This window comes from Phalacrocorax carbo, chromosome 7 (genome assembly GCF_963921805.1).
Source record: "Phalacrocorax carbo chromosome 7, bPhaCar2.1, whole genome shotgun sequence".
Taxonomy (NCBI): domain Eukaryota; kingdom Metazoa; phylum Chordata; class Aves; order Suliformes; family Phalacrocoracidae; genus Phalacrocorax; species Phalacrocorax carbo.
The window spans coordinates 35198224-35211079 of NC_087519.1; the positions used below are offsets into that span (position 1 = coordinate 35198224).

A 12856-nucleotide genomic window follows, 5' to 3' on the forward strand; every position below is an offset into this window, starting at 1 on the left:
GGCTTATGCTCATGTTCAGGCTTAGATGATAAAAAAGGTTGTCTTGGGAGGTGGAAGAGGTGATAGGAGCAGACCCTTTGCATCCTCTGAATCTTCATGATTTTAATAGGTTACCATTGTACAGAAATAATTTTGATACAGAGACATGGAGAACAAGGGGGAAAAATGATTGGTGTGCTTTTTAAGTATTAACCACATGCAGCCAGCTGCTTTTTGCCATTGCTACTTCAAGTGATCAAAAATAGGGAAAAAAAAACCTAAAGGTTGGAAAAATATTTCTCTCTCTTCATCCCTTACAGATTGCTCACTTCATGGATGTAAAAGCATTTTGTTCACATGTTCAGGGCTGTGCCTGAAGGCCCAGAGTGGATTGCTAGAATCTATAAGAGATTTAAAATATTTTATTTTGGGTTTTTTTGTTTTTCTTTTAGAACCAGTGCCTACCCTGGTCAGAATTTTTCTTGTCCAGCAGTGTAATAAAGATTAGAAATATGGTGGTATATTAGGAAATGGAGGAAAAAAATTTTGTTGCTGATTACACAGGGACTCTGACCCTAAAATCTGTGTGCAGACAGGATAGTCATTGCCTATTCAATAAGATCGCTTCTAGTTGCAGCGCTGGCGTGGTTCTCAGGCTGATTCCGAGAAGTCACACCATCCTCCTTTGGGGGAGGGAGGGATGCTCTAGTAGTGAAGAAAACATGCCTTAGAGAGCTGACTTCAGCTGCCAGGTCTGCCAGCATGTCACTCAATCATTCTCTGCATCGACTCTTCGTTTGTAAGGTGAGGACCGCCCCCCTCACAGGGCTGTGCGAGGATAATGCTACTCAAGATCATAACATCTAAGGACCTTAAGGTAATCAGTATTTAAAATAAGAAGATGGTACAATTCTGTTTTATTGAAGTTCTATTTTACTTGTTTAATAAGTAGTTGATCCAGTCGTATAGAACTTACATAGCCAGTACGTTTCTTGAAATTATACCTTGTCTTTAGTCACCTGTAGTATTTACTGGTGTGTCCACACACCAGACTTCTCAAGACTCTCAGGGTGTCAGCTGCTGAGTGGGGAGCCTTTGGGGCCTTTCTGAGAGCTTTTAGGCTGCCTGCCAAGGAGCCAGGGGTGACTAGGGATCTAAGCATGTCTGTGCTACATGCTACTTAGGTGGAGGTGCTGTAAAGCCTAGTGTCTGTCATACCTGTGGAAGAAATATGGAAGCTTGGAGAATTCAAGGGCTTTAGAGTTCTGAAGGTCCCAGCTCAACTGGGATTTCTTTGTTTGTTCCTGGAGCTTCAAGCTAACGAGCTGTTTGGCAACACATGACCAGGGTTTATAGGCTCATACCTACGTTACTAAGAAATATAAGAAACTGTTTCACAATATTTCTTTCCAGATTTTGAACCTGAAGAACAGTCTGAACTTTTTTGTTCCAAACAATGGAACAGTATTTTCCACCTGAACTTTGGAAGATCCTGCAGAATAGGAATTTTTTCTGGTGACCTGTTCTGGTGCAGCTTTATCTGAACTGCAAAAAGGACCTGATGTCCTGGGATGGAAGCCTTTTCACTCTAATTCAAACTGAGACTCAGGGAGATTAGTGCCGTTGCAACTGAAGGGTATTAGGAAAAGGGAAAGGTTGGGAGAAAACCTTTTTGGGATTTGATCAATGTGTAACGGGGTGGATCTGCTTCTCTTGAAAGAAGAGACTCTTGGTTTTTGTCTTCTCTTGTCTCAAATAATGTTGTTCTGTGTTCTGAACTGCTTTATTTATTATCCTTTAGGCGGGAGAATGTCTAAAAATTGTCTCTTACTGAGATGTTAATTACAATTGACACAATCTCGCTATCATAAACCATAAGCTATTTTCCCACTGATTAAGGTATTATGTGTTTTTTAACCTGCAGGAAACGTTGCTTTCCTTTGTTCATTATCTCCTGCAAGATGATGAGTTCTAATCAAGAGGAGGTCACTTTGGGCGCTTTTCTCCAGTATATTGAAGATATGGGGATGAAGGCCTATGATGGCTTGGTTATACAGAATGCATCAGACATTGCTCGAGAGAATGATCGCATGAGGAATGAAACAAACCTGGCTTACTTGAAAGAAAAGAGTGAAAAACGCCGAAAACAAGAAGAAGCAATAAAACGGTAAATATTTTGACAAAAGATGAGTGGCCTGGCAGAGTGAATGAACAGTGAGGGACTCAGTCTCAGATATGGTAAATATGTGTAGACCAGTTCATTTCTAAGCAGCTTGCTGGTAAAAGCAGTATAGACCATTGGCCCATGTCAGGCTGCAATTGCACATGTTTTACATTGTGTAGACATGATGCTGAATGGTTCTACCTCCCTCAACAGAAGAGGGTATTCCTATCCAAATGTATTCAGTTTGAGCATGTGTGGTATCTTCAGCAGGTGTGATTTGTAACAAAAAGTTTAGGTGTTTGGAATAAGAGATGTAGATCCAACAAAAAATAGGTCCTCTTCCACATAGTGCTTTTAGATGGACAGTGTATACTTTGTGCAAAGATATATTGGTGTGTGAGCTCTTGTAAAACAGGGACAGCCACACAGATTGAAATAAACTCTCCGTGAGTTGATGTTTCAAGTCTGATAAATTTTCAAAGCTCTCTAATTGCTGTCTGAGTTTTTACAAAAAAAGTCTGTTATTTATTATTTCCTCACTATTCTGCATGCTCTGAAGTCAGTAAAAATATTGCAATCATTTAAAATAAAATGGATCAAGCCCCTGATGGGCAGAGCCCTGTAATAGCTCTTCTTGAACAATTCCATCGATTTTAATTGACAGTTAATGAGAGGAGCACTCACATGACCTGGCCTCTTGTGCCAATGGATAGCAATGAAATCTCTGCAGCCTCTTGGAGAGGAAAAGAAGGTTGAACAGCATAGGTAGAACTATTTATTATATACACATTTGCATACAAAAAATTGTGTTTTCTTTAGGAGAGGGACAAATTGTGTAATACAAGTAAATAAATGTTCCATCTAAATGCTAAACTTTTATGCATAAAGGGGTGGCTTGAGCACAAACTGACAGGTCCTTTGAATATTTTCCCCCAGCGTGAATATTCTGCATTTCAGTTTAAGCGATTAAATTTTATCCTATGTCTTGGGTACTGTACATCCAGGTATAATAGACATGCTGTGCTGTGAATGTTCCAGCAATGGCTTGGTAGTCTGGAAATTTTGATGGAATGTTTAAAGCAAAAGAGCAACACGTGTAGTCTGACAGAGGAGGGACAAGAAATGTAAAGCAAAATTATGGCTGCTTTACGTTCCAGGAAGTAGAATTTTTTTGATTGTCACTAATTTGGTTGGGGGGATAAGAGTAATGTGAAGTTAAGGTGAATAATGAGAGCCCATGCAACGCGTATTTTCATATCTTCTGGACTGTTATCTTGTCAGCTCAACTTCTGGGTGATGTTTAGGGGGATTCAAACTATTGGAGAGTCAAAGGCATAGCTTGCTTGTCGCAGGAGCCATACTATGCACAACATCATGAGAGAAAATGTTTGTCCTTGCAGAAGATTAATGTAGGAGGGATTTTTTTGGTTTGTTTTGATTTATGCTGGATATGCATTTTGTTTCATAGTTGCCATCTTTGTTTAGTGTTCACCTCTCTCTTTTGATTACTGAATAACTATATAAACTTCAAAATTTCCAAGAGGAAAGGGTAGGGAGACCCAGCTCAAAATATTTCTTAATATGATGGAGAGACAAGTTAAGTTCCAGTTACATGAAGCAGAGGAAGAATTTGAATCTGTCTTACCTGCTAAGTGAGTGCATACAAAAGTGCTAGTCAATAAATTGCTATTTCAAAGTAGTGAGATGAAGAGTACTTTCTCATCTTACATTGCTGGCTCTTGCCCAGTGAGGAAAATAATAATAATAATAAAAAAAAAACCACCACAAAACCAAAATTTGTAGGTATTCTGAATTTAGTGAAACTTCACTAATTGATTAATGTAAAATTGTCTGGAAAAATAAATTCCCCAGTCTTTGTAGCAACTTCTTAATTTGACGATAAACTATGTTAAGCTGTTGATGTATACAGATGTATTTAGAATATAGTCATCAGAGCTGACAGCTAATTAGGCTGTGCTCTGGCTAACCTGTTTACATGCAGTTTAGTACATGTGACCATAAGGGTCACTAAGTGCCAGAACAGGTTTTGTTATGAGTAAGCTTCTTGAGGCATGAGAGAGTACATTGTGGACTTACCTGGTTCTTTACAGTCCTCTAGCCAAGCTTCTCTACCTAATCTGAATGGCGGTAACAGTACTTCCTACCTTGTGGTTGGTTTGTGTGGTTCTGTTTATTGATCTTGGCAAAGTGATTTGATGAAGAGCTCTGGATAAGTGCAGATGATTTAGGGCTGAGCCAAACCATTAAATTCTTTCTCTTGCTAAACTGAGATCACTGAGAACAGTGCTGTGCTCCCCAGATACAGCGTCAGAAGACACAAGGAAGATTACCAGCAATACAGTGGGTTTATCAGAGGAACAGCGTGTATATATATATGTGGACTGGAGGCATCAACATTTCTTGGATATAGTGCTCTTCTGTGGGAAACCATGTTTGCAGTGGTGCCCTCTTCTTCCTCCCCATTTGGCTTATCTCAGTAAGATTGAGAGGGGAAACAATATCCATCTGAGGAAATGAAATAGCAAAAACACCTTAAGAAATCTTGGAAAATGCTGTATTCAAGTCTTTTTCTCTGTCTTTTTCTTGTGTAAACTTGGAGAAGGAAGATGACATATTTTTGATCAACCCTTCATTAGGAAAACTAAAAGCAATGGCAGACTAAGGGAGAACATCTGATTTAACTACAGAAACCATGATGTCTGAAGTCACTTAGGCTGATTGCAATTGAGCCTTCTCCCTGTAGTAACCTCCAGAGATTGATGCAAGACCATGTTGTCTATTGAAACACAGGAAAGGTAAAGCAGAATTATTGATTTCTTCTTTGTTCTGTACTATTTTCCTTATGCCTTTACCTTACCTTGGAGGGGTTTTATATTATCCCTGATTCCTGATAGTGTGGCCTGGTTTGCAAGTGGTGCACATGTGCAGTGATAACAGTGTTACCAGTCTGGAAGCTACCAACAGCTAAAAACAATCTCCTTAGCAACAAGGGAGTCATCCCCTGTGATTAACCACAGGTAGATTTTGAGCAGGAGAGGGACTTCCAGCAAACACCCTCTTTTGCTTGTAGGAATCAAAATAAAGCATCTAGAAGTCTTTGGCACCTAGTGAAAATTACCTAATAGTCCAATTACTGAATTTTTGAGAATCTATTCAGTTTTACTGTTCAGAGGGTCTCTTTTAGAAGAAGGCTGATCATGTATATTAACAACATAGTAATGAGTAATTTATTATCTAATAAAGTGGTGGTATTCACACACAACACTATTTGGAAGCAGCTGTTATTTACCTAAATCATCTCGTAACCATGCTGAATGACTTAAAATTTCATTGAAATACATTAGTCTGAGCAGTTTGGAAACAAGATCTGAAAAATGACCTTACAAACAAACAAAAAAAAAGCTGTTTGATTTTATGTTTTTGCCTTCCTCAGGATACATTTTGTTGTGTTTCTTCAGTAGCACTGATGTACCTTCAGTGTGATTGCTATCTCATCGTGTGTTGTTCTGATAGGTTAATTGTGGGGAAAAATGTATAGAGCTATTATATATTGCAGGGGATAAAACACATCATTGGAAAAAAACCCCAAGTAGTCTTTGTCTGATATTGCTGAGCTGAGTCAGCTGATCTGATCTGAATTTCTGACCTAATTTTAGTACGGTACTTAGCGATCATGCAGAGAAAATAAGGTTAATGTGCTGATCAGTAGCTGAGAGTAAGCCACAATAAATATCTTAGTATATATCTATTTTTAGGCCTAATTTCTGACCTTTTTTCTTCCATCTTTTACTTGTGTGGTCTCACTACTTGGCTGTTCAGGCAGCTGTGTCGAGACCAAAAGAACATACTGGCATATTGCCCACAGAGCTTATAAATTGCAAATAAAGTTATGAAGCAGTATCATTTTCACTGGCAATAAAGTTGCAGTACTCTGAGAAGTACATTTGCCATGATACAATATCTGCCATAGGCAGTGTTTCTGGGAACAGAAGGTAGATTTGCCTCAGCTGTTACTGGTGCCAGGGAAAAGGTGAGTATTTTGAGTTTATATAGGGCATCTGTTAGAATGAGCAGTTGCTTTCTGACTCATCCACAATTGAAATACATATATTTAGATCTTTATCTCTATTATACATAGTCTTGATGTGGATACTTCACCAGTGCTTTTTTTCAATTGTATAAATACAAAAATCTTGTTAAGAAACAAATAATAAACCCTCTTCCTCCTTTGAAGACTGAGACATTAATCATAGGGAGTGGCTGGGGTTGTACACTTTCATAGGAGATGTATGCTTTCAAAGTTTTGGCTTCTAGTTTTAGGTGTCATTTAAGCTACTGTTTCTGTCAGGAATGCCATCATTTTGATTTATAACACTATGAAGATGTGACTGCTCTGGTGTAATGCTAATGTGTTAGCAGGCATGAGTTACTACCTGCTAAACCCTGGACTTAGCCATCAAAATATTTACTTCTGCTTCAAATGGTTTCACTGACACATAGCTCATTCCCAGCACCTAAAAGGCTCTATGGAAAGCCTTGTTTCTGCTTGTTGAGGGCAGTATCCAGACACATGCTGTCAAGAGGAGGAGCTTTTAGGAGCACTGTTCTGTGCTAAAGCTAGCAGAAATGGGCCAGCCAGCCAGTGGCAGAGTTAAGCTCTTGTAATAAAGAAGGAATTGTAATGAACAGCTGTTATCCTAACCTCTCCTTCCTTTGGCAAATCAAATATTGAAGACTAACCAATCGGCAAAAGTAAGATAATATTTTTCTCTTGCTCTATTTCGGGTTTTTTTTGTTAGTTTTTTTTTTAAAGTGTGGAAGTAATAGAATTCAGGTATTATCTGTCTGTAGTTTTCTGTAGCCTCTGTCTTTGGGTTCCTTCATAAACAAAACATAAGTTATGTGGTTATGTGTCCTTCAGCTAAAATGTTAAGCATTATCAAGTGTGGGTGACAGCAAGCAAATAAAAAATAATTTATTTGCATGAGGTTATTCATTGCCAAAAGCTCTGTTCAGCTGAGAAAATGTGTATAATCTTAGAGTATATGGACATGCTGAGGTGTTTCTACCAAAAGATTTCTACCAGAGTCAAAAATAACCTAAGCAAAATAATTTCATTATGAACTTGCTTTTTATAATAATGTCTTGAAATCAGAAGAATAGGTAAAAGAATGCTTAAAGTAATGTATCTTCTTTTTCTTAACACTTGTCTGTAGTTGAAGTTTTGAGTAGTGAACTACACATTCCTAATTTTGGAAGAATGCCTACACTTATTAGATTACAATATGCTTACAGCCAGGCCTCAAGAAAAATGTGAAGGAAATGCAATAAGTGTTTTGGGTTATGGCGAGGGGCTAGGCTGAAATACCTGCAAGCACATTATTGAGGTGTTACAGACTTGTGAACTTGTTCTTATTACATAGGTGTGTCTGTGTGGGTCTTTCGTGGCGTTTTCTATGGTGTTTTGTTTGGTGGGGTTTCGTTGTTTGTTTGGGTTTTTGTTTGGTTGGTTTTTTTTCTGTTCTTAATTCACATCTAAGTTCACTCAGTGAATGTGATTTCTGGATATGAGGTCAGTGGTGTGTGTTCCTTTAATCAAAGGGTATGTGTTATGAGGAAGCTTAATTGTGGACATGTTGCATACTTGTTTCATCCTAGATTAAATTACTGCTGTAAATACCACCTTTATGGTGGAAGGGGCTGATGAGGTGTAATAGAGACTAATTTTAATATGATTTCAAAACCTCTCATGAAATTATCATAGGGTGTCTTTTGAAGTTGTCTTGACATAGAAAGATTAGCATGATAGGTTTTTTTTCCATGAAGAGTACGTAAAATGGTTGTGCAGTCAGTGACCTCCAAATGTATTTTTGTTGCATTTATAAGAAAACAGATGTGATGATCTAGCCAACAAATCCTCCCTTCCAAATGCTCATATCCATATGGCTGCCTGTATTATTGCCACACAAAATAAACAACAGACACAATGCAAACTACATTATATTGCTGTTGCTGTTATTCTGAGTTTTATTTTAGGACAGTCATACAACAAATGTCATTTAAAATTTACCATAGGGACTGATAGCCTGCTTGGTAATCCCAAGTACCAAGGAAATAAAGCAGAAATCCTTAACAGTTTACTATCTAAATCCCAATGTTATTTTCAACAAATCTTCCATGATTTTAGGGCTCCTGCCTACAACTTTTACTCTTCTGGGGGGATGTTATATGATCTCTTCCCCTTCATCATTCCACAAATTGCTTAGCTGTATACTAGCCCAACAGGTAAGCGGATGTATTTTTGCTCAGGATTCATTTGCTATGAATAAAAAAGCATAAATTGGAATGGTGGGGTCATAGACAGCCCAGTGGACTTCTAAATAGTTTACAAACCCCTTTTCTTCTTGTAAAAATCCAGCCTAAGTGACTGTGCTATTGATATTCGCAGGCTGTCTGACCACCTGTGTAGATGAGTGAACTGGCCTTGCTCCAGTTCAATTTGGGCGTGTGTTCCCATACAGCCTACAGGCTGGTGCCTCCTTGGCAGACTGAGTCATTCTGGGGGAGATCTGTTGTACCACTGGGAGACAGTCCTTGACATACCATTGCCGAAAGTTGCTGGCAGGGAAGTGGGGTGGGGCAGTGGTATATGGATCTTGAAGTCCAGGTTTTAGTCATTTATTCCCACTCCACTTTTATTTCTAGTTGTTTGTTTGTTTTAAACTTTATTTTTATTACTCTTTAACTGTAGGATGTGTGGGATTGTAATTTTAACCTGGTAGTGAAAATTATCCAGCACTGCCTCTAACAAAAAGCCCCCCTTAGCAAGACAGAGATGTGTGTAGAGCTGTGGGCAAGGTGATATTTTGCACAACCCTCTAGGGTTCTGGTGCTGCTGCTATTTCTAGTCAAAGATTTGCATTTGCTTGGAAAATGTCTTCAAGTATGTTATTAAATTGCATAGAATAGAGCAGAAATAAATACAATCTGTTATTGTGAAGACTGGATTTAAAAAAAAGGAAGACAGTTTTGAAGCACGCCCAGATAGAGTCTTTATAACTAATTTAGGTTGGACTTCATTAATGGATAAATACATTCAGTAAAACAGCACAAGTAATATGCCACGTAACATTAATAATGTCTAACCCAGGACTGCTGGCAAAATTGAACCATTGATCTGTTCTGGTTCAAGGCTTCCAGTAACCAGAAAGTACTCCATGCTGAAGTTCACTGACACCTGACAAATGTTTTAATTGTCTGTGACCTGAATTAAGAACTCATGTTACAACCTGAAGGACAGATACTTGTACAGAAAACATGCAGCAAGCAGTCTCATGACCCACAAGTAGCAAAACTGCAGCTAGCCACACTCCTACATGTGCAAACATGCAGGTTCAGCCACATGCACCTTGGAAATTCTGCTGAAACTGTCTGTAATAAACACTGGGAACATGCAGCACCCATCTGAGAACCCATCAGGACTTAAGGTCTGTGCTAGCATTAGAATGATACAAGTGAATCTTCCTGTGCCTTCAGGAAAATCCATTGTTTAACAATACCTGTTCATACAGTTGAAGAAAAACAAACATGTTCTTTGAGCAAAACAGCTCAGTGCATTGCTCTTTCCAGGGCCATAAATCACAGCTCTATTTTGCTGTCGTTAATAATAATAGATTTCTTCATGCCCCACCCAGCTGGCAGGAATTTACTCCCTTTGCGTGTTCTCCTTCTCAGCACCCTTCTGACAGGCAACGCATGCTTTTATTTATTTATTTATTTTCCTCCACAGGAAAGCACAAACATAGCATGGTGCTCAATAATGTAATTGGGATGTTTATTTTCTTAGACTAACGAAGAGATCCTGCTCTTGGGTATACGGGTATGCCCTTGAAAGCAGAGAATACCAGTACCGACCACCTCTGCAGCAGCTGGTGGTGGGCATCTTTTTGCCGAGTTATGCTACATCAGTGGCTAAAATTTGTATGAAAACAGGAATGTGCATGTGTACTGGTAAGATTTTTATGCTGTTGATTAAAAATGAGAGTATGGAGAGATTAGAGAGGAAATGGATTGCAGAGACATTACTAGCTGTAGGTTTCATAATTAATTTGAGACTCCTTTTATTTTTCCTTCTGGCTTTCCACTCTAATTTGTCTTGTAATTCTAAGTGAAGTCAATTTAAAAATATTTTTAAAAAGCAAACAAACAAACAAAAAACCCCACAAAACAAAAATCAAAACAAAAAAATCCAACCAAACAAACCCAAAACCAACCAACCAAAAAAAACCCCACCATGTGGAGTGTGTCCTCAGCACTGGGCTGTCATCAACAATATAGAGCCAGCAGCCATCTGCTGTGCCAAGAGGCTGTGGCAGAGCTGGTGTGGGTGAGCACCGCTCAGTCCTCCGGAGAGCCCCACTCAGCCGGGGGTGGGCAGTGCCCATCGGCTGCTCGGGGTGAACCCTGCAGCTCCCCGTGCGAGCTGCCAGGAGCCTGCGAATGAGCAAAGTGAGCTGGTTTGGTCCCACAGAAGGCAGTCATTAAGTGGAATTGTTTTTTATTTTATTTTTTATTGCTCAGTACCCAAGGACCCCCAATGGAAATTACATTCCTCTGCAACACTAACCCAGCGCACACATGCAGCACAAAGGCAGCTCACAGCGTGAGCTGAAATTGTACCCAACAGGTGACTAAAGGGACAGCTGAAGAGCTAAGGGACTGCTCATTTCCTTCCCTGTATTAGTACAGCAAAGAATAAACTGACGTGTATCCCCAGTGATTTTGATGAATTACATCCAGCAGTACTCTCTGAAAGCTAGAGAGAAACAAACATTTCCAATAGACTCCGGCAGATGCTTCTGGAACATATCGAGATTGAGGGCCACAGCCAGCTAAAACCCACAGAAATATTCCTGGCAGCAAGTGTGTTACTTGACAAAACTGTAACATTTTAAAAGATCAAAAATGAGAGTAACTGTTGGGTTTACCATAAATTAGTAAGATTTACCTGAGTTTAATCCATTTCTCCTTTTGGTGGATTATATAGGGTGTATCTCACCAGTAGATCCTCGGCTAGCTGAGGGCACTTTAGTTATTAAGTTGAGATCACATGTTAGGAGCCATTAAGTGAATTGCTTTGTACAGCCTTTCCCTGAATGCTAGGGCAAATGCAGTATTTCATACCCTTAGCTAATTTCATGCTGTAATTTAATTTCTGAAACATACTTTTAATTGAATCTTTAAAGACAAAAGGAAACTGCTGAGTCCTTCAGTATTGCAAAAGAGATTGTTTAAAAATGTAGCCCATCTAGAGAATAATCTTCTATAATTAAACATAAAGTTTGTTTTGCTTCTCTGCATGCAGCTATGGAGAAGCAAATTCCTGCTGTCTGCAGAAAGCTCATGGCTGAAAGAGGGGTATTGGGGAATGTGAGAAGTTATTTATCTTATGCTCAGCTTTGTAACTCTGACATGAGACAATCCTGCAGCCCTCCACAGTGTGCAAGTCTGAATAAGTAACCAAAGAGAGGCTAATTAAAAAATTAGTCTGCTAACATCAAAATCACATTAGTAGGAGCTCTGACTAGTGATCTCATTTTTCTAATTTTTGGTAATGAGATGAACTTGAGAGAGATGTCAGCAATTTTGTAATAAACAAAACCGAGTAGCACAACAGAATCAGTTATTTGCATCTTGAAACTGCATCCATTATTTTAGTGGTTAGATTTTTATATTCATCTTCCATAAGCAGAGAGATTCAAGGTAGTTTCAGTAAAAATCCATATAATCTGTTATGCAATTTTGTTATGGGAGAAACATCTTGATTGGATCAGTAGTGGTGCAGGTCTCCAAGTCTGTGGACATCCGATTAAAAATAATTACAATCAACACTAAATGCAGCCCACTAACAGAGAGGAAATCCTGGAGCATCAGTTTGTGTTTTAGTGTTCTGATTCCTTTAAATCAGCAAGTGATTTGCAATGGAGATTTTCCCTTTTATTGCTATTGGAGAAAAATCTGTGATACACAGTGGAAGTGAGATGTGTATGGGGACATGAAGAATGTAAGTGGAGTAAAAAGCATAAGGTTAGGAAAGAGAAGGATCTGAAATTAACCCATGAAGCCCCAACACAGTGACTTCTAATAAAGGGAAAGAACAAAAGCAACATCTTGTTCTTTACTTGCTGGGAGCGCTCTGCACTTCAAGATGCCCTGAGTTGATAGTAATTACAGGCATCAATGGTGCTGCAGGTTTTGAGAGCAGCCCCATGTAAGTGATGGAAGAGTTTGGAAGCCAGTGTAGGTGCAGGGGGAATCCACTTGGCTTTAACTCAAATTTAATTTTTATTTGGTCTTCTTGCTCAAAGGAAATATTGAGAAAATCAATTGTCTTTTTCAATACAGGTTATCTCTTTTCAAGCACTTCTACAACAAGCATGGAGACAAAGGGCTAACTTTTATTAAAACTTCCAATTGCATTGAGGTCTGCCTGCTCTTATGTAATTGCTCAGAGACTTGGGCACTCACTCTTAATGGTTAGGCTCCTTGTAATTTTTTGCTTGAAGGTTGTTTGTTGCGCAGTATCAGAAGTTATTTCTGGACTTGGATATCTTTTCTCTTGGAGCAGTAACACACATAAAAATCACCTGAACATATATTAAATGCTGAAGGTCAAGGTATGCCAAGGTCTTT

At 38.8% G+C, this 12856-nt stretch overlaps 1 protein-coding gene across 2 annotated transcripts in view; it reads left to right on the forward strand.

Annotated features, from left to right (window-relative positions):
• The first annotated feature begins 1912 nt into the window (after positions 1-1912).
• The window catches only part of NYAP2 (neuronal tyrosine-phosphorylated phosphoinositide-3-kinase adaptor 2), a 141830-nt gene continuing 130886 nt past the window's right edge, over positions 1913-12856 (forward strand). The window contains exon 1 of one of the 2 annotated variants that reach the window (XM_064457388.1): positions 1913-2146. In XM_064457388.1, the coding sequence (XP_064313458.1) occupies positions 1941-2146 (206 nt within the window). In that variant the 5' untranslated portion in view covers positions 1913-1940. Of the gene's footprint in view, positions 2147-6804; positions 6917-12856 lie in introns of those variants that run through there. The other variant, XM_064457389.1, reaches the window with a different exon arrangement.